Here is a 26,767-nt window from a genome sequence, read left to right as displayed (position 1 = left end):
GGATCTCACTCTAAAGCTTCAGATTGGGTCGGTGATCTCCACCTGCTTTTTCCAACTCAGGAAAATAAAAAAGATCTTCAGATTTTTTACCCATGAAGCCCGGATTCAGGTGATCATCGCCATGGTCATGTCCTATGTCGACTATGCCAATTCGTTATACTTTGGCATCCCCCTTTATCTATCCAAACGTTTACAGATGGTACACAATCAGGCTGCACGTCTGATTGTTCATCAACCTAGGCACCATCATGTCACTCCTCTTTTAAAGCAACTACATTGGCTACCGGTTGTTCAGCACTGTGCCTTCAAGGTCGGGTGTATTATTTTTAAGTCACTCAATGGAAGAAGCCTGAAATTCGTGAATAATTTGATTAACAAATATGTCCCCACACGCAATCTCCGCTCAGCTCACAAGCAATTTTTGTCTATCCCCTATTTAAAATTCAAGTGCACTGGTGGTGCCAGGTTTGCTACTTTGGCCCCTATGTTCTGGAACTCCCTCCCCTCTGAAATTCACTTTTGCACCAATCTCCTTGGCTTTAGAAGCCTCCTAAAAACTTGGTTATTCCAACAGACTTTCTGAATAAATCTCCAGGACTTGGGTATCAATCAAAGTAGCGCCATGAAACCTCCCCGGTGTATGTGCGCTTTATAAATTTATTTGAACATAATATAACCAACATTTTCGAATATGAATGTTCTTAGGTAAAGCAAGTCAATATAAATGCCAGTCTGACAAATAATGCTGTTAAATTAATGGATGCAAAGACACCCCCTTCAGGCATATAGGACAATCTCTCAGAAGTGGCTCAAATTAGCTGCACTAATTGATGTAATGTAGTTCACTTTTACAGCTCTTCCGTGCCACTGGCAGATTATATCGCGAGCCCTGGAATCAACCGCTGGTAACCTTTCACCTCCCAAGCCGGACACATTTGTCTTTTCCTCTTTCTGATGGGAGCTGTTAATTGAATAATTGTCTTCTCACAGGTGAAATTAGATCAATTGATGATTGAGAAGAGGCCCTTTCACTACTCGCTTACAGATTCATGGCTTTGACATCTGTGTCCTTCGAGTCTGAGTGCCCGGGAATCATTTGTCACTAGTACCAACTCCTGGGGAGATGCCATTCAGAGCGGAAACCCTTTATTCCACAGTAATGCCTCTGCGTATTACTGGGCCCGCGGAGAATCAAACTGCTCCTAGCAGCCAAAGGACGCGTTCACACTTTAGAGTTCTATAATGGAACGCGGATATCCAAGGCTCGCAATTCAGAAGCAGATGCGAAATTCCAATTTAGGACAAGCAGCTGTTTTCAAGCACACACTCGTGCTTGTGGTGCCATCCGCTGTGCGGGAGCGAGCAACAGTCAATTAGCACGCGCGCCCCTGATCGCTCCCGCAAGGTGGATGCCGCCATAAGCATGTGTGTGCTTGAAAATGAGCAGACCGATGGCTATAGGCCCTCCTAGAGCAGCGCATGCGTGCCGTCTAGGCGAGTCCTAAAAACTCATCCACCTCGGCTCCTTGCTGGCAAGTTTTAGGGATCTGTCAAGCGGGGGGAGAGAAAGGGAGGTGCCCCCAAAAGAAATTTTTCCCATTAATTTTTTCCTAAGAAAATTGAACAGTGATGAAGCAAAAACTGCTTAACGGAACTACACCAAATCTGGCAGAATGCTAGATCTTGATCCAGAAATCATGCTTTTTGTGATTTGGTGTAAATCCGTTCAGTGTCTTTCAAGAAATTAAAGTTCAAAATGTATGTATATATCACGCCACAGAAGATGCAGAGCTAAGATCTGATTTGCTGCTACCACATCATCAACAATGCCCCGCATGGTTCACTGTCCCTTCTTAAATCATTGAAATCGGGCTCTCCAGCCGACCCATGTCTGGCTAGGCTGCTAGCGGCTGCTGAGGTGGTTAATTCTGAGGTAACACTATCATTAATATGTCGCTTCAGACTACCCCAGTCCCACTTAAGGGGAAACAGGCCAAATTGCTACCGCTATTAAAAAGCCTTTTTTAGACCCTTCTACGCTCGCTAGCTACCCACCTAATTTTCTTCTCCCGGCTTTGGCAAAAGTGTGTGAGAAAGCGGTTTACAAACAACTTGCCAACTTTGTTGAAACATCTGGGGCTCTCCACTCAGCCCAATCTGGATTCAGGGTCACTTATAGCACAGGGACAGCCCTTGTTGAGATGTCGGAGGCTATAAGAGAATGTTTGGATGCAGGCGGCAGAGCGGCCCTGACCTTATTGGGTCTCTCTGCCGCCTTTGATACGGTGCCCTATCGCCAACTACTTGCCCGTCTTTCAAGCATTGGCGCATCGAGTCTAGCTTGGGATTGGCTCACATCTTTTCTAGAGGATAGAACGCAGCAGGTATGGTTGCTTCCGTTCTCCTCGGCCCCAAGAAAGGTGACCACGGGAGTTCCGCAGGGCTCCACTCGAGTCCCCTTCTTTTCAACCTATATGTTACTCCCCTGATCTATCTAGCAGAGGAGCTGGGAGCTAAGATTATAGCTTATGCTTATGCAGATGATACACAGCTCCTCTTCACGTGGAAGGAAAACAACTTGTCCCCGGATAGAGTTAAAAATGGTCTTTAAATGGCTTGCACTGGCTCAGCTTAAGTGCAATGAGCAGGTGGCACCATCACTCCACATTTTGTAATGTTGTGGGGGGCTGCAGTGAGTGCCACAGCCCCCCAACAACATTAAAACGAAACAGTAAGTATGCTAGGTCGTTAAAACCATGATCCCAGGAGAGCTTACGATATTTTTCTAAAGTACTCTTAGCTGGTTCTCTATGCCCTTCAGCTGGAGTCAATTGCCCCTTCTGTTGTTTTTATGACTCCATTTTGTGGGCTAAAACTTGTCTTAAAGAAAAAGACTTTTTTTTTTTTAATAAAACTTTATTAGCATTTTTTATGTGATTGATGATTTTGGGAAAAGATGATAGATTTACATTATATATGTTGATATGCTTACCCTTTGATAAAGCCAATATACACACTTTTTATTTTTGATTTCAAATTTGCTAAAATCACTGGTATCAACACCAAGATTTTTCAGAAGCCTTGTGAATTTAGTGAACAGATGCCACAGGCAAGCACCCCTTGAATTGACAAGGTGACCCCCTGATAAACATTACTGAAAGGTCAGGGAAAAAGGGGGAGAAAAACAACCAAAACATGTAAAAGTATATTCCCTCTAGACCTAAATTTATTTTATAACAGATCAACTGAGCTCAAGGGCTTAGAAAATATTCTTCTCCAAACAAAAAGATTAATTACTATTTCATCTTTTATTTTTCCTTTTTTTTCCTTTTATGTTTCACATTTTAAATAACATTTCATTTATTTTCACAATATTTTACATAGATATGGCTGTCATCATTGTTTAAATAGTTATGCTGTACATATGGTGCAATTAGTCTCAAAACTTGTGTGATAACAGCTAACTAAATACAGTATAATCAATTTATACAACTCCCCACACAAACTCACACCTCTCATCTATACTGGCACATCCCTTACACACTATACACTCTCACTCTGCATCCCAGAACAACACTGCATACACAGATGGAAATATCCGGGTGATAGAATCAACCCTCGGTTGCTGTGCTGGTAGCTGGGGTGTCACACACTCTCTCTGGCCGACGTACGTTTCAATGGAATGAATACTTGTTCTCCATCTTCTTCAGGACCTATTTTTTTTATAATTTATAATGGGTGGAAGGGGAGGGGGAAAATTCTTTAACAATAATGGAGAAGAATATTAGTCTATTTACTACATGGGACCCTGGAGGTATGTTACATTTCTCCTATTGTCTGTTTAAAAAACAAGTGAATGTGCCTCTACAAAACGCATATCATAGAGTATTACCCTCTTTTGTATGAGGTTTAAGAGACATTGGGTTAATGTTCATGCTTTAAGAAAGGAGTTAGGAAAGGAGATTCATTTCTGGTTTCTCTATTACTTACCATACAGAGAAACCAAGTGAGCTTTCACCCCTAGGTAGTGTGGGTCAGAGATCGTATAAACAGAAAAGCCAGAGTGAAGTCGAAAAAAGGAAATCCAAAGTGCTCTCATACCTTGTGATGCTGCCATCCCATATCAATGCACAGCAAACATACTTACAAGTATTCATATGGCTTAAGGAGGCAGAAAAGAGAAGGGGAGAGAAAATAAAAGAGAAGAAACAAAAAGAAATAGAAATCAAGAAGGAAAAAAAGTAAGAGAAAAGAGGAGAGAGAAGTACAGGGCATACAGCTGCCCCTAGATCTAATTATGGAACTCACTCCCTCTATCCTTATTCTGTCATACATTTTTTATATAACTATTATTCCAAGATGGAACATTATATTCAGATTACCGGCTCTAGTGTTGGGAATTACCTGCAACAGATACGAGTGTCTTTATTGGTGAAAACACCGATTTGAAAATATTTACGACTGGCAAAATGTCATGATGGCGCCCGTGCAGGACACACACTTCACCGGGTAGATGCCGTTCAACTATCTGAAGAAAATACAGTAGGATAAGCCAAAAAGAAAAACTTCTCTTCATTGTCTTTATTCTTAAATAAATGTCCCTAATGTTATCATCAAGGGAGTAAAATATGTAATGATAATATCTGAAAGAAACACGTTAGTTAGATTCCTCACCTTAGAATATCCCCAGGCGTCAGGCTGGATCCGGAAAGATTTTTGTAGCAATACCCCTTGCGTGTCGGTAGGCGTCCTCTGCGGCTCCGCATCTGTCGTCGGCGTCGTGCGCCGGAATGACGTTGTCGGAGTACTTGGACGCCGCCCTCGCGCGCTGACGTCAGTTCTTGTTTTTTCCGTGCCAGTAAGCGCCGATCCGGGAAGAGCTTACCCCTAGTCATTTTTTGACTAACTTTTTTGACTTCTTTTGGTCTATCGACTCTACTCTGGTGCCGGTAGGATGCCTGGTTTCAAGGCCTGTGATGCCTGTCATCGCCTGATGTCGGTGACGGATCACCATCGCTGGTGCCTGTATTGCCTGGGGCCCGACCATGACGCGGAGTCGTGCCTTGATTGCCAGGCCTTGACGTCGAAAGCTAGGCGGGAGCGGTCCCGTAAGCTTCTCGAGCTTTGGCACTCGGCTCTGCATCGCTCTCGGTCCCGGTCCAGGAGGAGGTCCAAGGACCGATCGCGGAGCCGCAGCCATCGTCATCGCTCGTCGGAGTCTTCAGGTAAGTCGAAGCACTCCAAGAAGTCCAAGAGACGACATCGCTCTTCGGACTCCCCTCGTCGGTCGCGCGACTCGGCTGAGGGTCAGGGTGGTCCCACCCCCGCGGCTCCGCAGGAGCCGCGTCCGTCCCCATACCCGCTGGTCCCTGGGACTGACGCGACTCCGGCGGAGGTCAGTGCATTCCTCTCGGCCATGAGGGGCCGGGCTCCGCCGTCGACGGCCCCGCAGGTTCGACTGGGCGACCTCGCGTGCCGGCGGCTCCGGCGCCGTCGACGGATCCGGCCCCGACGCCGCAGGTCCCCGAGGGATCAAGTCCTGGATCTCGGTCGGTGCCGGTCGACCTCACGACGCCTCCTCCGCCGACACCGGTTCCACCTCCGGCACCGTCTCCGGACGACGCCGTTCCCCAGTTCAGCCCCTTTCCGGATCAGACGCCAGTACGGCGCCGTCCGGCGCCGCACCCGACGCCGATGGATGACCATTTCATCTACCGTCCGGCTCCGATCGTTCCTCCTGTTTATCAGGAATCGGATGACGGGGGCGACTGGGATGGGTCTGAGGACCCTATGACCCTCCAGGGTCAACTTTCACAGGACTGGGCAGACGAACTGGGGGATGCCAGTGGTCTGGACACTTTGCCCGACGCTGGCTTCATCTCTCCTCCGACTGTGGCCTCGGAGGAGGGTGCAGCTTTTTCAGTGGTGCTGCGCAAGGCGGCTGAAGCCCTAGAGCTGGAGTTGCCTGCTGTGGCCGTGAGGACTAACGTCCTCACAGAGGTCCTTCAACCGACAGCAAGCTCCACTGAGCCTCTGCTGCAGTTTAATGAGGCCCTCATAGACGTTCTGCAGGGCACTTGGTCCAAGCCCTCCACAGTTCCTCTTGTGGACCGGAACGTTGCCCGGCGCCACCGCCCTGCTCTGGGCGACCCCAGTTTCCTCTCCCAACACCCCACCCCCGAGAGTCTGGTTATCCAGGCCTCAACCTCCCAGTCCTCCTTCCCGTCCGCTCCTCCGGATCGGGAATCCAAGAGGTTGGAACAGTTTGGCAAGAAACTGTTCTCGTCCCTGAGTTTGGGGCTGCGGTGTTTAAATACCGCTTGCCTTTTGGACTGTTATTCCCACTCTCTGTGGGATACGGTGGAGGACGTGCTGCCCTTGTGCCCGGTGGAGGCCCGGGCACGACTCACGCAAGCACTTGCTGACGGTCGAGATGCAGCACGGCACGCCATACGGTGTGGACTTGACACCACGGACTCGCTGGGTCGGGCGATTTCCACCATGGTGGCGCTTCGGCGTCACGCCTGGCTGAGGTCCACGTCATTTTCAGGGGATGTCCAGAGTTCCCTCATGGACATGCCCTTTGATGGCACTCGCGTTTTTGGTGAGAAGGCGGACAGTGCGCTGGCTCGGTTCAAGGACTCCCAGGCCACGGCCAAGTCCTTGGGTCTTTCGGCCCCGCGGTCGCAAACTTTCGCCTTTCGTGGCCAAGGAAGGGGCGCCTCCTCACGTCCGCCCAGCCACCGGCCGCAGAATCAACCTGCACGCGGTCGCGGACGTGGATTCCGCCGATGCGGTACTGGAGGTCAACGTGCCGGTCAGTCCACATACACCCCGGCAGCATCCGCCTCAAAGCCCTCCTAGTCAGGACGCTTCTTTCCATATCCCCGTCCTGCCGGCCCACCGGCGTTACCTGCGGTTCACGGTGGGTCAGGAGCACTTTCAGTTCACCGTGCTCCCCTTCGGCCTCACCAGTGCCCCTCGGGTGTTCACGAAAGTGATGGCGGTGGTCGCAGCTCATCTGCGCCGATCTGGGGTTCCAGTCTTCCCCTATCTCGACGACTGGCTGTTGAAGGCGGGCTCGCCCCAGCAAGTCGTCTCCCACCTCCAGACTACGGCCGACCTCCTGCACTCGCTGGGGTTCTCCATCAATGTGCCGAAGTAGCACATGAGTCCCTCCCAAAAGCTCCTTTTCATTGGGGCGGTTCTCGATTCGGCGCAGTTCCGGGTCTGTCCGCCGGAACAGCGTGTCCGGGACATTCAGGCCCTGATTTCCATCTTCCGGCCTCTGTCCTGGGTTTCGGTCAGGTTGGTGCTGCGGCTTCTGGGGCTGATGGCCTCCTGCATCCTGTTGGTACCTCACGCCAGGTGGCGGATGCGGGCTCTGCAGTGGGACCTGAAGTTTCAGTGGGCCCAGTGCCCCTCGGGTGTTCACGAAAGTGATGGCGGTGGTCGCAGCTCATCTGCGCCGATCTGGGGTTCCAGTCTTCCCCTATCTCGACGACTGGCTGTTGAAGGCGGGCTCGCCCCAGCAAGTCGTCTCCCACCTCCAGACTACGGCCGACCTCCTGCACTCGCTGGGGTTCTCCATCAATGTGCCGAAGTAGCACATGAGTCCCTCCCAAAAGCTCCTTTTCATTGGGGCGGTTCTCGATTCGGCGCAGTTCCGGGTCTGTCCGCCGGAACAGCGTGTCCGGGACATTCAGGCCCTGATTTCCATCTTCCGGCCTCTGTCCTGGGTTTCGGTCAGGTTGGTGCTGCGGCTTCTGGGGCTGATGGCCTCCTGCATCCTGTTGGTACCTCACGCCAGGTGGCGGATGCGGGCTCTGCAGTGGGACCTGAAGTTTCAGTGGGCCCAGCATCGAGGCAACCTGTCCGACCATGTCTTGATCTCGGAGGGCACTGCGAACCAGCTGCAGTGGTGGCTCACAAATCGCGATTGGGTCAGCGGCAGATCCCTCTCCCTACCCCAACCGGAGCATGTCGTAGTGACGGATGCGTCCCTCCTGGGATGGGGGGGCCATATGGGAGAGGCGGAGATCAGAGGACTCTGGTCTCCGGCGGAGACTCGGCTCCATATCAACCTCTTGGAGCTGAGGGCGATCCGACTTGCTTTAAAAGCCTTCCTTCCCTCTGTCTGGGGAAGTGTCTTGCCGGTGTTCACGGACAACACCACCGCCATGTGGTATTGCAACAAACAGGGCGGGGTGGGGTCGTGGACCCTTTGTCAGGAGGCTCTGCACCTCTGGACATGGCTGGAACATCAGGGCATCACCCTGGTGGTTCAACATCTGGCGGGCTCTCTGAACGCCAGAGCAGACGAACTCAGCCGCCGGTGCATGATGGATCACGAATGGCGTCTGAACTCGGACGTGGCGCAAGGTCTCTTTCTGCAGTGGGGAGTGCCTTGGTTAGATCTATTCGCCACCGAAGAGAACGCGCAATGTCAGCAGTCCTGCGCGTTGGAATTTCCAAGGCAGCACTCGCTCGGAGACGCTTTTCGTCGCGAGTGGAGTTGCGGTCTGTTGTACGCCTTTCCGCCTATACCACTTCTGCTCAGAGTGCTGAAGAAGATCAGGCGTGACCGGGCCCAAGTCATGTTGGTGGCTCCGGATTGGGTACGAAGGTACTGGTATCCCGAGCTACTCAGTATGTCCATCGATCCCGCGATACGACTGCCTCTTCAGGAGGACCTTCTGTCGCAGCAGCAGGGGACGGTCCTCCACCCGAACCTGTCCAACCTCCACCTCCATGCGTGGAGATTGAGCGGCGACAGTTGATGCCATTTGACTTGCCTCCTGAAGTCTGTGATGTCATTCTGGCAGCCAGGCGTCCCTCCACAAAGACGGTATACGCCTGCCGGTGGAACAAATTTGTGGCATGGTGCACAGCAAAGGCTGTGGATCCCCTTTCTGCCCCTCTTTCTGAGGTTCTCCTCTTTCTTTGGCCCAGCAGGGCTCTGCTCTGGGCACCTTAAAGGGTTATCTTGCTGCAAGCTCTGCTTTCTTAAGGCTTCCTGATCAGCCTTCTCTTTTCAAGTCCCCTGTTGTCTCCCGTTTTCTTAAGGGCATTACTCGTATGTTTCCTCCTGTTCCATTCGTAATGCCTCAGTGGGACTTGAACCTTGTTCTCACTTTTCTGATGTGCGCTCCCTTTGAGCCCCTTCACAACTGTCCAATTTGTCTACTTACTCTGAAAACTGCCTTCCTGGTGGCTATCACCTCCGCTAGGCGGGTGAGTGAGCTCCAGGCTCTGTCAGCTAAGCCTCCCTTCCTTTCCGTTCATCCGGATAAGGTTGTCCTCCGGACACGTCCTTCTTTTCTTCCTAAAGTCGTGACTCCCTTTCACATCGGGCAATCTGTCACGCTGCCCACCTTCTTTCCGCCTCCGCATCCTTCAAAAGATGGAGAGGCTCCACCGTCTGGACCAAAAACGTGCGCTGTCCTTTTATTTGGACCGCACAAAACTGTTCCGGGTGGACGACAAACTTTTTTGTTGGATATGTAGGTGCTAAGAAGGGTAAAGCTGTGCACAAGCGGACCATCTCGCGATGGGTCGTGTTGTGTATTAAACTCTGCTATTCCTTGGCGAAAAAGTTCCCTCCTGTTGGGCTGAGAGCCCATTCCACCCGGGCCACAGCGGCAACAACTGCCCTGGGACGGGGAGTCCCCTTGCAGGACATCTGTCAGGCGGCGACGTGGGCTTCACTGCACACGTTTGCCAAGCACAATTGCCTGGACAGCCAAGTCCAGAGAGATGGCCACTTTGGCCGTTCTGTTCTCCAGGACTTTCTGGTGTGATCTTGGTTCGCAGGCCCACCTCCAGGGATGGTATTGCTTGGGTATCTATTCTAAGGTGAGGAATCTAACTAACGTGTTTCTTTCAGATGAACAAGTTACTTACCTTCGGTAACGATGTATCTGTAAGAAACATTAGTTAGTTAGATTCCTCACCGACCCACCCAGCCTCCCCGCTCTGCGAACCGACATCTAGAGTTAAGTTTCTCCTTTTCAGGGCCCTAGATTTTTTGGCACCAGTGTCGGTCTCGTGCATGGCTCAGGGTCCCTGGCGCGGAAAGCTATGTATAAGAACTGACGTCAGCGCGCGAGGGCGGTGTCCAAGTACTCCGTCATTCCGGCGCACGACGCCGACGACCGACTCGGAGCCGCAGACGACGCCTACCGACGCGCAAGGGGTATTGCTACAAAAATCTTTCCGGATCCAGCCTGACGCCTGGGGATATTCTAAGGTGAGGAATCTAACTAACTAATGTTTCTTACAGATACATCTTTACCGAAGGTAAGTAACTTGTTCTTTAATAATGGAAAACTGGACACCGTTAAAAGGGGTGAGGTGGACTTGTAAGCTCTGGCAATTTATTAGACCAGCTACATCCTAATATATGTGAAAGGTGGTCAACATGTTTCTGCTTCTGGAGATATTAAGTGAAGCATTCGTCAGAACCTTTGTGGACTACCACGGCGGTATGCGCTCGCTAAGGCGCACCCTAACCTGTGGTGTCTAGAACCGCTTGAACTTACGTTTTTTAAATGTGGCCTTCAGGATTTCTGAAAGCTTTTGATCTGTGAAGTGGGATTGCACATCACATGAGTCCTGGTGGGGGGCGAGACTTGTAGTCACACTTGCATCAAAGCCTTCCGCCCGCGGGACACCTGCTTCATCCCTCCTGACCACCTTTCACATATATTAGGATGTAGCTGGTCTAATAATTGCCAGAGCTTACACGTCCACCTCACCCCTTTTAACTGTGTCCAGTTTTCCATTATTAAAATTATCTTTGGATGAAATTGTGACACCTTTTTAAACTGCACTTTCACAATTTGCACTGACTTCCCCTAATCCAGCTCTGCTGTAAATCAGGCGTCGCAGCACACCGGAGAGGCATTCGGCCTCTCTGGTGGGAACCCTATGATGAAGCATGTCACCAACTAGGTTGGTGAGTGAGGGTACTTTTAAAACAGTGATTCACTTCTTTGTTAATTCTCAGTCCTATAGGATACACTCTTTTTTTGTTTAACTATATTGCATACCTTATCGTTTCATTTCTCCTCGTGGGGCATGGTTGGCTCTGTCACTCGCTGCATAAATGGCAGCCGTCTATTCTTTTTTTGGCTTGTGGAATCGTGGGTTTCTTATTCCCTTCTATTTTGGTGCAGAATGTAATTCTTCTCGAGTTCTATGCAGTACACGTTCTTGAAGGGAAGGGTGAGGCTCCATATTATTAATATATGGTCCTTAATACTAGTCGGTTACTAGTGACTATTCCCGAATCACCTGGATGTCAGTACCGATGTGACACCGCCCTACATACATATTACTGTCTGTGAGTTAACTAAAGTTAGAAACTAGTACTAGGATAACATACATATTACTGTCTGTGAGTTAACTAAAGTTAGAAACTAGTACTAGGATAACCTACAGGTTATACTGGTCTAAATTCGCCATAGTGCTTACCCGTAAGCAGATGCCGCCTGTCATTCGTCTTTCTTGTCCGTTATGTCAGAAGAGTTTGTGCTGCTGCTGTACCTCTTTTATATCCTGTCTATCTGCCAGTGCAGTACGCGCCCAAACGCCGATGGAGGTGTAGTCAATGACGCAGCGGACGTAGCTGATTACGTATTGTGAGCCTACGTTTGTTTCTAATTTTAGCGATGCCGAGCGCCATATTGGACTGGTGCTGAACATGCCAACCAGCACACAGAAATAAAGAAAAATTTAGATAAAGGGAACCTATCCCAGGGACACTAATAAATGTGTTAACATTTACTGTCCATGGACACCCATCGCAGGCACAAGTATGTTAATGACTGCCTTATATTGCCATGCGGCGCAAGGTACGAAGGGATTTTTTGTAACTAATCCTATGTAAATGAATCGTCAGAGCCATCTTGGTGTGGAATATTGGTACTATTGCCCCTCATATGGCTATGAACCTGTTCCCAAATGTAAAAGTACCAATGTAATACACGATTTACAATAATGTTCTTATAGTATATATAGCTCAATTATCCCTGGTGAGGCAAGAAAATGTCCAAGTGTGTCTAATTCACTCAAGAATAGTGTCGTAGTAATTGGTCTTGAAAAAACGGGGAATGTGTACATGTGGGACACTATTGTTATGTTCCCAATGTCCACAAAGGGTACTACAAACCAGGGGATCTTGTTATATCCAGGGGTTATCCTGTCATGGTCTCTAAGAAATCACACAGGTAAGCAAACCCGTTTGTTCAGAGTGCATTTCACCAGGTTGACAGCTATGTCATACAAAATATAAACCGAGATAAAGTGTAGAGTGATGATATAAGAAATTTACAATGAGGACATGCTTGCTGCATGCTAAACGTGTTCTGAAGATTGCGGTAGACATCCTAGTCACCTGGGGATCTCTTATACACCAAAAATCTGCCCAGTGTAGTGTAAAGGTTCAAGAGAGAAGGCATGTTGGATATGTGTGGTGTCCTAGGTTTCATTAGGTTTCATAAGACCCTGAAAATAGATATACCAAGGGTGTATCTTGTGGCCACCATTGTGAGTCTTACCTATCACAGATTGTCTAAATGATTCTTGCTATTCCTTTTAACAAGCTTATCAAGTCACTTGCCAAACTATCTCCTCATTGAGGACTTCCTTGACTGAATTGAGACTAAAAATCCAAAATGTTTCTCGACATTTACGTACTTCATTAACGTCTCTTCCAGGAATACCTTTGATTTTTTCCAATATGAGCCATCTAAGCTCACTTTCTTTGTGATTGAATTCAATGCAATGTTGGACCATGCAATGTTGGACCATGGGTGCTGATACTTTGCGAGTTTTGATAGCAGATCGATGTTCGTTATACCGGATTCTGAGCTCACAACTTGTTTCACCCACATAGCCTTTATTGCAAGGGCAAAGAATGAGATAGACCAAATGTTGGCTTCAACAATTAGTAAAGTCTTTTAATCTGCCCTTCTTGCCTCCATGTTCCCAAAATTGGGTCACAACTGCTGTGTCACATGTTATACATGTGCCACATCTGTGGGTTTCCATAATGGGGGGACCTATAATTGTTGATGGTCTTTGTTGTGGGGTCTGCAGGGCCGGACTGGCCGTAACGGGCACCGGGCAATCCGCCTGGTGGGCCGCATGGGTGGGGGACGGTTTTGGGCCCCTGGGGGCCGTTTTTGTTACAGGGTCGTTTTTGCAGTATAGCTCGGCGGCACCCCCAACCCCTGGGGGGGGCGGGGCGGCGGAGCACTTTGCCAGGGCCGATTTTGGTTCCCAGTCTGGCCCTGGGGTTCTGTCTTTCCCTCATATACACCAAGCTATCTTTGAGATTCCTATTTCTACGATGGGCTACGATGGGTTTTGGTACAGTTTCTTGGTTTTCGTTGGTATTTAGAATGTGCCAATTTTTGTCCAACACTTTTTTAACCTTGGGAGTTCAAATGTGAGTGATTAATGACAGACTAAATTGTCCTTTTTGATGCGAGTACTTCCTGACAAAGCTTCGCGATTATAGTAACGTGCCCTTTTGTAGGCTGTCCTAATTAGGCGTTTAGGGTATCCTCTCTGTGTGAGTCTTTGTTTTAACTCTTCTCCATTTTTGTCATAATCTTGTATATTTGAACAGTTACGTCTGATTCTTAAAAATCCCCCAAAGGGGATTGAATCTTTTTGGCAGTTTGGATTTTAACTGTCGTGTGTTAGGATCGTATTTTTAGCTGTTGGCTTGCGGGAAAAATTAACCTGAATTTCTCCTGCTTGATCACTAATCACAATATCTAAGAATTCCACTGACTTTGTACTCTGATGGACTGTGAAACTCAGGTTTACATCACTGGCATTCAACCATTTAATAAACACTGTCAAGGTAGTTTCATCTCCTCGCCAAATAAAAAAAATGTCCTTGATAAACTTGTGCCATCTGTGGACATTCTCATAAAACGGGGCCACTTCGTTGAAAATATGTTTCAATTCATATTCTCCCATTTATATATATATTGGCCACACTTGGAGCGCAAGATGCCTCCATACTGGTCCCCTTGATTTGGTGGTATAGCTTGCCTTTAAAATCAAAATAGTTGTTTTTTAACACAATTTCCAAGCATTCCAATATAAATCGGTCAGGCCTATCACCAGGTGTTCTACATAAGAGGGTCACTACTGCCTCAATGGCCTGTTGTTGGGGTATGTTAGTATATAACGCCTCGATATCTAATGTCACCAAGATTTCACAGTCCGGATCGTAGGGAGTATGTTCTAATTTTCTGATGATGTCGCCAGTATCTTTGATATATGAGTTGTACTCCGTGATAAGGGGGCACAAAAATGTGTCAATATATTTAGACAAAGGTTCAGTGGAATTTATAGAGGATACCATCAGGCGTAGAGGGGGGTCAGTGATGTTTTTATGTGTGTTCGGTACCCCATACATAGCCGGCATAACTGGGTTAGTTTTGTTTAAAAACTGATACTCTGTCACAGAGATAACATTATCCTCACGCGCTTTTTGTGTAATGGTACTTATCTGGTCATGTCGTTTTGTAAAGGCCCCTGCTTTAATAGGTCTATAGTGGTCTGGTACCACCAGCATTTGGGTCATTTTGTCATCATATGTTTGCGTGTCCATAAGGACTATACTATACTCCAGGGGCCCATGTAGTAAATAGACTAATATTCTTCATTATTGTTACAAAATGTTCCCCCTTCCACCCATTATAAATTATAAAATAAGAGGTCCTGAAGAAGATGGAGAACAAGTATTCATTCCATTGAAACGTACGTTGGCCAGAGAGAGAGAGTGACACCCCAGCTACCAGCACAGCAACCAAGGGTTGATTCCATCTGTGCATGCAGTGTTGTTCTGGAGTGCAGAGTGAGAGTGTATAGTGCGTAAGGGATGTGTCAGTAGAGATGAGAGAGGTGTGAGTTTGTGTGGGGGTGTTGTATAAATTGATTTTACTGTATTTAGTTAGCTGTTATCACATAAGTTTTGAGACAAATTGCACTATATGTACAGCATAACTATTTAAACAATGATGACAGCCATATCTATGTAAAATATTGTGAAAATAAATGAAATATTATTTAAAATGTGAAACATAAAAGGAAAAAAAAGGAAAAATGAAATAGTAATTAATCTTTTTCTGTGGAGAAGAATATTTTCTAAACCCTAGAATTGAGCTCAGTTAGGTCCAGAGAGAATATATAATTTTGCATGGACAGGCAAGCACCCCTCTCTGTAAAGTATTCCAGCTTCAGTGCAGTTCAGCAGCTGCTACTTTTATGGGCAGATCAAGATCTTGGCCAAAGTCCAATAAAGACATATCGAAGGGCGTGGTCAAGGTCATGATATTTGCAAACGATTGCTGTTAGAGAGGAGTGCAAAGAATTATAAAGAATATGTTATTCTAGTAATTCACAGTATTTTTAAAGCAATGCCTACGACTAAATTAAGAATTCGCCCCTGCCTCATGTCCTTTAAAGATAGCTGGGTTGCGAAAGTTTAATGATCTAAAAATTGGGCTGTGGTTCAAAAAAGTTAGAAAAGGACTTCTGCAAGGGAGTACATGCTTTTTGCAATGGAAACTCTGGCAGTTCACCAACCATCCATTTGTTTGTGATCATGAACTATTGGACTCTGGAATGTTAATCACAATAGCTGAAGCCTTCCAACTGGCTTGGTTTTTGTGACAGTTTTTGGAGAGCATGACCACTGCTTTTTTGATGGACATCCACAAGATTAATTGAGGTTTCAATTTAAACTCTTTATCATTTCTCCTATTGGTTTCTACAGTGCATTCGTGGACGAAAGGCAACACTGGAAGAGCTACAAACAGTTCACTCTGAGGCACACACTCTTCTCTATGGTACTAATCCCCTGAATCGGCAAAAACTGGACAGTAAGTAACCTTTTGGTACCACAAAGTGGAGGTGGGAGGATCAGAGGTGGAAAGAGTAGGAATTGCAGTGAGTGGACTGGGACTCACCCTGGCTCAGTGTAGACCAGTTATGGACGACATTAACATCTGATAAAAGATCTGATACTCAACCACAGTGTTGCAGATGGATGGAAGTGGATTTTTAAGTGTGAAACAGCATGGAGTGTAAAATCATAATAAGGCACAGCAATGACAAATTTGGGACTGTCTTGGCTCTACAGATCATTGCAGAGTGAACTCTCTAACTCTACAACAAGGCATCAGTAGAATCTGTGCTCATAAATTGAGGCCAAATTATATCATTCCCTTTGAGTGTATATGTTGTTTTGAACCTTGTCGGCATAAATGCAGTCAGGCAATAGCAAGCCACATGGGCAAAAAATGACTCCAAATGATGGGAGCTATGGGCATACATTGAGTGTAAGAAGCATTCTCTTAGTGGTTGTTAAATAGGTGCAAATGATGTAGAGCTGTGTGGACACTTGGTTGAATCAACAAAGGTCTTGTAGGTATTGACGATTCAGAGCTTTGTCGAGTGCCATGGGCATATATTAAGACCTGGCATAAAGTGTTTCCCTGTGACATTGAGCACTGTCGATATACTGACTGCAAGTATTAAGTATCTTTTATTAGAACACATGAAATACCTGGCTGTAGCATACTTTGGAGCTCAGCAATATCTGGCTATGTAGACATACTTTAGCAGAATGTGATAGAGAGCACGTGGGCAGACATTTGCTGAAGTGACAATTCCTGTTATGTACCACATATAAACGATATTGAGTATAGGATGTATGCGCATGTATTCAATTTACTCTAGGTTAAGCGTTATAGGCATAGATTAAGTGTAAGCAATACTGAAACGTCTAACCTTTTGGTGCATGCAAATGATAGATGCCCTTCATTAGTACATAGACTACAAGCAGTATTGAGCATTGTCAGTGTGCATTGCATATAGCTGATCTGTTCTATTGTGTACAAGTTTTATCGAGATCTGTGTACATTCAGTACTAGTACTACATGCCTAATACATTGAGATCAGGCACTGTTGATCCCTGTGGACAAACTGTTTTACCATGTGAGTTCTACTAGTGTGTGTTATAAATTAAGAGCATTACGTAGATTCTTCGGTATTCATTCTAGTGTGAAGATATCCTAGCCGGTATGTTGGCATGTGTAAATGAATTAATATCTAGTAAACAATCTACATTGACTTTCATAAAACATGAATTAACTGATGAGTACAAAACCAGATAGACTGGCTGACTTATCAGGAGACATGAGTACACAGTACATTCCTTAATAGTGTTTCTCTGACTTCCTCTGGAATACAGGATAATATTCAGTGTTTGTAATAATACGCAAAAACCCTTCTGGAGCAAGAGCACAGTCTGCCTTCAGAAGTTAACTTTCTATTTTGTACCCAAAAGGAACCTCCGGTCTTGTTCTGTGCTGATAATTCATCAAAAGGTACAGTTACCACAAATAAAGTGGCATATCTATAGTGGTAAAGCACCCCCTTCATCATCTCCTCCCCGACTTGCTCTGGTACGTAAGACCAAGCCACCTGCTCTTTAGAAAAGCACCCAAATCTCACCTTGTTCATACAAGCCCTTGACTCACAAAAATGGGCACCTTTACCTGTGCCCTCAGTTGCAGATCTGGAGCTCTGATCCCACATTTGTTGGCCTGCTGCCGCTTTCTAGAATTTCGCAATGTGCTAGGATGTCCCCAGGAAAACACGATTGTTTTAAGATGTGCCCAGACTACTCCCCTTCGGTAATGCCCTTTTTTGAGAATACTCTTAACCACATATTCCTCATTGCACTTCCACTTCTCCGTTCTGTGGAGTGGCCTCTTTAATATCTGAAGTGGTCCAAAATTAAAGTTCAGCGTACTGTGGCCAACAAATTGTTCGATGCTCTTCTTCTGGATGTGCAGAATGAGATGAATTAGACTGATGTCAGCGCATTGGCATGGTGCTTAAATGCTGCTCTGTAATTTTAGGGCGATACAGAGTCACTGTGGTGCCTCACAGCTCCACATACTAGCATGTAGAAGCACTGCCAGGGCAAATATTCAGATCCAGTCTGGCACCTTATAATATCATAAAAGTGAGGAATTTGCAATTAATAGTAGCCACTAGAAAGAGGTTTACAAAAGGTATGTAACGTTTCTGCTACGATGTGTGCGTAATTCTTTTGCTAGCTCTTATTAGATTTTTATTGAAGATACGGACATCTTGCCTAAAATCACTACATAAGCTTAAATTTTCAATTTGTTTCTTTCTTCTACGTCTCCTTCACAGGTTCCTTAACATCCATGTTCGTTCGCCTGCCTTGTGGGGGTGTTGGGGTAAGTGTTTGCTTCCTTCAATTGCAATAGAAGCCTATTTCCTACTTTCACTTTTTTGGTGTGACATTTGATTGCATCAAATTTTATTGCAATCTTTGTGTGAGGCAGTTTTCCAAGTTGCATGCAGGGAATTATGTTGTAAATGAATGTGTGTGTGTTTGTATAAAGCTTGCTCTGCTGCTGTTGTATTGTACGTGTTTGGTCTGCGAGGGAATCTTGCAATGCTTCTGTGCCGATCTTATTCTCTGCTTGTGTGAAACTTCCTCTGCTGGTATCTCTAATTCACGTGAAGGAACTTGGTACTTTGCATCTAGTTTTTGTGTGATAGTAGTTCCGCTTATTGAGGGAAACCTACAGCGCACGTGCTATATGCTTATGTTGAATTTGGCACTAAAAATATTGCTTTGCCAAATAGGTTTGTGCAGAAGTTCATGCCCTGTCATTCCTCTTAAAATCTTAGAACTACAAACATCCATTGAAAACATCAAAACTAAATGTTCCCATTCAACAAGGAATGATAGGCATGAAGAGCAGGACATTTGCAGAGGCAGTCTGGAACTCTGTGGCTCCCACACGAGATAATGCAGACGTAGCCAGAGACGTGTATGTACTTTGATTGTGAATTAAGGAGTCAGACACTGCTGCAAGGGGAGACTCCATGCCCAAATAAACAGTCATGCATCATAGACTATGTGACCCACCCTATGGGACTCCATTATAAGAGAATTCCACAAATACATCACATGTCTCTCGGAACACTCATATAGGTGTTGGGAAAGAAAGCATTATCTTACCCCTTGTATGTCTCTACTAAAGGGAAATTCATAATTGCTGAGTAGAAGACACACTGAACACTCGCGTGTTTGAGAACCTCTCATTACTCCTTCCACCCGTCATTAGCTACCTCCCTTGCTTTCTCTCATTCCCTGATCCCATATTCCACTAGTGGGATTCCAACTCAAGAAAACCCATGTTCTGTAGTTGATGAGTTGATGCTCATCAAATTGATTCATTTATTAATGACCACAAGCAGTATATAAAGCAGGTTCTCTTCCAGGTGATACTTAATAGTTATAAGCACTGAATAGACACGCCCACGTGCGGGGACCCCGGAGCAATATGCATTTATCTACATATAAATTATAAATATATATATATATCAAAGCTACCAAGTACCCAACGTACATCCATGCATTTAAGGGGCGGTGCCTTACGCGCTCTTCTTGAACTGCCAAAGCCTCTGAAGAGAAGTGGGGACACTTCGAAACGCGTCAGGCATCCAGGGCAGTTTGAACAGTGAAAGGAATCGTTGTGGTGGAGGCGTGCTTACCTATGATTGGCTCCTTGTGTGCAGCTGAGGCCCGAGTGCTCCTCGTACGTTGGGTACTTGGTAGCTTTGATTTTTACGCGGCGACCCAGCCGCGGGAGGAGCACCACCCTAGAGAAGTGGGGGCCACGCGGCCTTATCATTGGGCAGATATCGTGGGGCAGCAGCCTACGGACCTTGCACGAACCATGCACAGCGAGGCCCATCTGTGGGCTCGAAGAAGTTGCCAGCTGAACATTTGCACAACGTAAGGCACTAAAGTCCCATAAACCCATCTAGGGCGTGCATCCATGCATTTAAGGGGCGGTGCCTTACGCGCTCTTCTTGAACTGCCAAAGCCTCTGAAGAGAAGTGGGGACACTTCGAAACGCGTCAGGCATCCAGGGCAGTTTGAACAGTGAAAGGAATCGTTGTGGTGGAGGCGTGCTTACCTATGATTGGCTCCTTGTGTGCAGCTGAGGCCCGAGTGCTCCTCGTACGTTGGGTACTTGGTAGCTTTGATATATATATATATATATATATATATATATATATATATATATATATATATATATATATATATATATATATATATATATATATATATATATATATATATATATATATATATATATATATATATATATATATATATATATATATATATATATATATATATATATATATATATATATATATATATATATATATATATATATATATATATATATTCGCTTCCAAGTCTCACCCAGACTTGCAGAACTCCTGGACGAGAGACTTTAAAAACGAAGTGAACAAGTGAAAAACGAAATGTGCATTAAGCTTAAAGCAAGAAAAACAAACACTGACATGGCAAGTCCTTCGTTGCTGGCTATATTTCAGTGGTGCTCCAATGAAATCAACTTGGATGCTATTTAAATATGCCACGAGGAAAAGCACTGAAGAAGGCTGTGTGCCGAAATGCATTTGCTTGGTTAATAAATTCTATCAACTGTCCCGTGAGTGCTCCGCACCTGGTAGCTTTGATTTTTAACGTGATTTCGCCCTCACGCTGGCGGAAAAAAGCACCCGTCCAGGAGTTCTGCAGTCTGGGTGAGACTTGGAAGCGACGATTTAATTATATTATGCATATATAATCTCTATGCAGCCTGAAAACGTATTACTAGGCCCAAACTGCCACAATTGCATTGTAAATCTTTTACATTTGAAATAATAAAGAAACAAACATCATGATATTTTGATGATACAGATAAAGAAAACTACGTTCAGTTTCCTTTGAAAAACACAACCTTTATTTTCAAAGGTAAAAAGGCAAGATCCTAGAGGCAGATTAGCCTAGAGAGGCTACATATACAGCAATTGGCACCGTGCCTTTAAGACCTCCAGGAACCCCCAGACTCCCATCGTGCACCACAGGTGATAGGTCATTTCTTTTTTCCGACTCCTCCTGTGAGGTTCCTGGAGCATTGAGCTCGCCAGTTAGTGATTTTTATCACTCATTTCTGGTCTAAAGTGGAATTTTTTAGTTTCACTCAACGTTTTTAGTACTTGGCTTACTAAATCCTGTTGTTTTTCTGATTTTTGTCTATTTTTTCCTGTCATAATGCTGACCTAATTTAATAAGAGCCCGGCCTGTGGAAAAAAGATGGCTCAATCAGACCCACACTCGGTCTGTATTGCTTGTCTACTTTCATCTTACAAGCCAGACCAGTGTTACTACTGCAGCAAGTTTTCAAAAAGAACCCTTAGGGAAAGGGAGAAGACTAAACTGCACTATATGCAGGAGAGAGGAAAAAGTGCAGCAAGTGGCAGAGAAGAGCATCCCTCAAAGAAGCCCTCCTCTCAAGCAAGGCTGGAGCGCAAAGAGAAAGGTGAGAAAAGAAAACACCAGTCTCGCACGCCGTCGAGGGACAGATCGACTTCCAAAATACCTTTGCTCCGAGTCAGCGTCGAAGTCGACGTCGAGGCGTCCTTCGCCGTCGAAGAGAGCGACTTCAGGTGAGAAGTCCCATCATAGGCCAAAGTCGACACCAACGCGTAGGCGGTCCAGGTCTGGCTCGCCTCCGACGACAGGCGGCCTTGGCTCAACGTCGACACATCAATGTTGAAGCCCGCCGTCGAGAGGGTCTGTGGCGACGTTGAGAACACCACCAACATCGAAAGATCCACACGCATCGACGTCGAGTCAACCACGAGGGCCTTGATGCCGTTAAGGCACAGTCGCTCGCCGACAACAAGTCAGCACAGGCATTCGCAGTCGAGACGCATGACGTCGACACATCCATCACTGAGGAAGTCGGCGGCGAGGATGTCGCCGTCGAGGAGATCGACATAGAGACCTTGCACATCACCCTCTGGATCTAGGAGGTCAGGAAGATCGCGGTCCAGATCGGCGGGGAGAAGATCGACGTCGAGGAGATCACATTCCAGTCACAGGTCTCCTCCTGCCAAGAGACCTAGGGCGACGTCGAGAGACCGCAGGATGTCCAGGTCGTGACATCCAGGAGTGTCTCTTCCTCCCCGGGTCTTCAGATAGTGCAAGTCACTCCTGAAACCTCACCAGTTCCGACTCCAGCCCCTGCAACTAACATCTCCCTGAGATGGCTGGGGGACATAAGGGAGTGGAAGATTCGAAAGATAACAAGACTTGCACATACTCCTAGCAGAGCCAGATCTCCTGTACTACAATCTGTGCATTCCTCTGAGAGACATGAGCGACGTGCCACTCCGCAAAGGTCTCCGTCTTTGAGAAGGCGCACATCACGTTCTCCTAGGAGTCGGACATCCAGATCTTGCCACCGCCCTCCTAGGAGATGAAGCCACAGATCTTCTTCGTGGTCCTCAGACTCCAGACCATCAAAGGCAGACTACTCGCCTACTCTTTAATCCTCTCCTCTAAGTAGAATTACGCCCATTGATGATATTGTAACCTTCAATGAGGTCTTGTGTAGAGGGGCTGCAAAGCTTCATATTGAGATGCAAGTATCTACTCCTGCCACGTCAGTCATCTTCGAAACACTCCATAATAGGTCTTCTTCTAGACCCTTGCTTCCCCTGGTGCCTGGCCTGCTAGATCCTGCTCTACAGAAATTGCTGACTCCAGCATCGGTGGGGGCGGCCCTGTCGCGGATCACAAAGAAATACAAGGCTCCTGAGCAGGACCTGCTTTTTCTGAGAGCTGACCCTCCTCCTGACTCGGTTATTGTGTCACCGAAGAACCAGACTGGGGCAGCTTCATCTGCAGTATCCTCGATTAAAGTCAGTAAGGCCATGGATTCCGTCGGCAAGAGGATGTGCAACATCTCAGCATCCTATATGAAGGTAGCCAGTGCCTCGGCCTTACTGGGTCGGTACAACCGTTCTCTGTGCGACTCTCTCTCACGCTTCACAGAGAAGCTGCCAAAGGAAGACAGACAGAACTTCCTGGAGGTCCTTCATGAAGGGGGTCTGGTAGCCAATCAGGTCATCAGTGCAGCAGCTGATGCCTCTGACTTAGCTGCCCATGGATACTCACATGGGATTTGTGCCCGTCGCTCTGCCTGGCTGAGATTGGCGGGTTTGAAGCCAGAGGCTCATCATCGTATCCTCAATCTTCCTTTCAATGGGACATCGCTCTTCGGCTCTCATGCTGATGACGAGATGTCCAGGATGAAGACCGAACTGGACACGGTAAAGGCGGTTGGGGGTCGAGAAGAGGAAGGATTTCAGGCGACGCTACCGCCTCTACGATCAACGCTAATACCAACAGAGGGTTCCAACCCCTCAGTGGTCCTCCCAGGAAGATCAGGGAAGATCACAGTCCAACCAGCGTCGTCCTGGCAGGGGACGAGGACGGAACTCCAGACAGTCTACACCTGCTGCCAAGCAACAACAGAAGCAGTGAGTGCTTGCTTCCCCTAACTCCGTTACCCACTCCGGTGGGGGGGAAGTGTCCGTTTCAATCTGGAAGAGTGGACCAAAATCACACTAGACAAGTGGGTGCTCAATATTGTGAAGAATGGGTACTCAATCTGGTTCATGTCCCCTCCACCTTTTATTCCTCCCCGAAAAGCTGCCATGCATCGCATAAATCTTCTGAGAGAAGATGTATCCGCTCTACTCCTAAAGGAGGCCATCGAGGAGGTTCCATGGCACCAACGTCGACAGGGGATCTATTCTCGATATTTTTTGGTCCTAAAGAAAGGGCAAAACAAGGAGTTCACGCCTATACTAGATCTAAGGCGTCTCATCAAATTTATTCTGAGAGAGGTTCAGAATGCTGGCATTACATCAAATAATTCCGCACTTACATCAAGGGGACTGGATGTGTTCTATATATCTTCAAGATGCCTGTTTCCACATCCCAATCCCTCAAAAGCATCTGAAGTTACTGATATTTCACATTCAGTCAGACCACTTCCAGTTCACGGTCCTGCCCTTCAGACTGAAGTCGGCTCCTCGCACTTTCTCAAAGTGCATGGCAGTAGTAGCTGCATTCTTTAGGGGGAAACAAATCTTAGTCTACCCTTACCTAGACTACTGGCTTCTCCAAAGTGCGTCTCCAACTCTTCTGCAACAACACCTCGCTTACTGCATTCAGCAACTGCATCAGCTGGGTCTGCACGTCAATTTCAAAAAATCCTTCCTCGATCCAACACAGAGGATACATTTCCTGGGCGCTACTCTGGACACGGTAAACGCAAGAGCGTATCCTTAGGAGGCGAGACTATCATCCATTCTCCGCAAGTGTCAGACCCTCTTTAAGAGCCCTCATCCCACGGCCTTATAGGTTTCATCTCAACTGAGGTCAATGGCCTCGTGCATTTTTCTGGTCCCAAATGCCAGACTTCACATGAGACCTCTGCAGCAAACTCTGGAGGATCAATGCTCTCAGATCTCCAATCGCTGGGAAGACACTGTAACCATATCTCTATCTGTCCGGCTCTCCATCAGTTGGTGGACGCAGCGGTCTCATCTCCTGATAGGAACTTCTTTTAACGAGGAGCTTCACAAACAGACTCTGGTGACGTACGTGTCCCTTCAGGGTTGGGGCGCTCACATGGGGTCCCTGCAGATATAAGGACTGTGGTCATAAAGAGAACAGCTATACCACATAAACATGCTGGAGCTCAGGGCGGTTCATCTGGCTCTCAAGGTGTTCTTTACTTCCATTAAATCGACGGCTCTGCTTGTTCAGACGGACAATACAACAACGATGTATTACCTGAACAAGCAAGGGGGCACTAGGTCCAGACCCCTGTCTCTGGAAGCGCAAGCGATTTCGAAGTGGCTTCTAGCATGACACATGAAGATCTCTGCAGTTCACCTACCAGGCGTCCTTGCGGACGGCCTAAGCAAGCATTTCGCAGAAGCGTACGACTGGGTGCTAAAACGAGAAGTAGCGCAGGACATCTTTCGCCGCTGGGGATAACCAGACATAGATCTCTACGCTGAAGCAGAAAACGCAAAATGCCGCATCTTCGCCTCCAGATACCCACAACCAGGCTCCAAGGGGAATGCTCTGTTGATAGACTGGTCAGAGACATTACTTTCCACCAGTTCCCTCATTCCCCTGGTGATCAGAAAACTGTACGAATCCAAGACGAAGATGATCCTGGTTGCGCCAGACTGGCCTCGCCAATGGTGGTACCCGGACCTTCTTCATCTGTCCAAAGTACCACGCAGGGGGTTACCATGTCATCCGGATCTGCTGACCCGCCGGGCGGCAAGGTGTTTCATCCCAACCTGCCGTCCCTGAGGTTAGCCGCATTTTGAAGGAGGCTTAGAGACCTTCTACGAGAAAGTCTTACGCTCTTAAGCGGGAGCGTTTTTACATGTGGTGTACTGCTGAGGGTCATGATCCTATTCGAGGTCAGGAACAGGTACTGTTACCATACTTACTGTATTTGGCCAAAGCAGGTTTGCAATATTCCTCCATAAAGGTTCACCTGGCAGCGATAACCACATATAGAAAGTCCCCCTCTCAGGCTTCTTTTTTTCAGATGCCAGTTGTTAAGGACTTCCTGAAAGATCTAAAAAAGGTCTACCCACCAGTTAGGTCTCCATTTCCTTCCTGGGAGCCTATTGTGGGCTCTCTAAGTTAATGGGACCCCCATTCGAGCCTATCTACAAAGCCTCCCTGCAACATCTTTCATGGAAGACTGCTTTTCTCATGGCAATCACATCTGCTCGCAGGGTGAGTGAGATACAAGAGATACAAGCTGTGTGCTCTCCGGAGCCTTATCTCGTTTTTCAAGCGAACATTGGTGCCTAGAACTCACCTGAGGTTCCTTCCTAAGGAGGTCTTAAAGTTTCACATCAACCAGTCAATCACTCTTCCTACTTTCTTTGCGATCCCTGTCACTCCTGCTGAGAAGGCTTTGCACTCTCTAGATCTAAAAAGAGTGTTAAAATGTTATCTAGATAAAACAAAGAGTGTACGAAAGGCGGACAGGTTGTTTGTTAATTATGGTCCATTGAACACTGGCTTTCCTGCCTCTAAAAGGTCCATTGCTAGATGGATAGTGTCATGTATCATGTTATCCTATCAGCTGGCACACAAACAGCTTCCGGGCAAGCCGAGAGCTCATTCTACAAGAGGAAAAGCCACTACGGTAGCAATGCTTAGAAATGTACCTATTCAGGAAATTTGTAAAGCAGCCTCATGGCGTTAGGTTCACACTTTCGCACGCCATTACTACCTTGATTCTGACACTCAAGAAGATGCTCAATCTGGACAAGCATCCTTGAGAAATTTGTTTGGGTAATATATGTTTTGTAAACAGGTTATGATATGCTGGTATTCGTCCGCAGGGTATGGGGATTGGCTCGCTACTCTATTCAGTGCTTATGACTATTGATGAGTATCCCCTGGAAGAGAAGGATAAGTTACTTACCTGTAATCCTAGTTCTCTTCCAGGGGTATACTCATCAAAGTCATAAGCAACCCTCCCTCCCTCCTCCCTGAACGAATACCATGGCCATATATATGTATCTGTTACCCATGCTTTGTTTACACGCCGTCCAAAAAAACTGACCTGACTGTCACTTGTGGTGCATGATTCGAGCCTGGGGGTTCCTGGAGGTCTTCAAGGCACAGTGCCAATTTTTTCAATTGTTCTGTATGCAGCCTCTCTAGGCTAATCTGCCTCTATGATCTTGCCTTTTTACCTTTTGAAAA

The 26,767-nt window shown here is 46.8% G+C and overlaps 1 protein-coding gene across 7 annotated transcripts in view; it reads left to right on the top strand.

The window, feature by feature from the left end:
* The window catches only part of HDAC4 (histone deacetylase 4), a 1,546,655-nt gene that overhangs the window by 1,135,827 nt on the left and 384,061 nt on the right, over positions 1–26,767 (top strand). For all 7 annotated transcript variants that reach the window (XM_085645137.1, XM_085645138.1, XM_085645139.1 and 4 more), the window contains 2 exons: positions 15,803–15,908; positions 18,256–18,302. In XM_085645137.1, the coding sequence (XP_085501263.1) occupies positions 15,803–15,908; positions 18,256–18,302 (153 nt within the window). The remainder of the gene's footprint in view (positions 1–15,802; positions 15,909–18,255; positions 18,303–26,767) is intronic.

The sequence above is a fragment of the Triturus cristatus genome, chromosome 3_1 (genome assembly GCF_964204655.1).
Source record: "Triturus cristatus chromosome 3_1, aTriCri1.1, whole genome shotgun sequence".
Taxonomy (NCBI): domain Eukaryota; kingdom Metazoa; phylum Chordata; class Amphibia; order Caudata; family Salamandridae; genus Triturus; species Triturus cristatus.
Note: the sequence above shows the minus strand (reverse complement) of the source record. Positions and strands in the feature narration are given on the sequence as shown.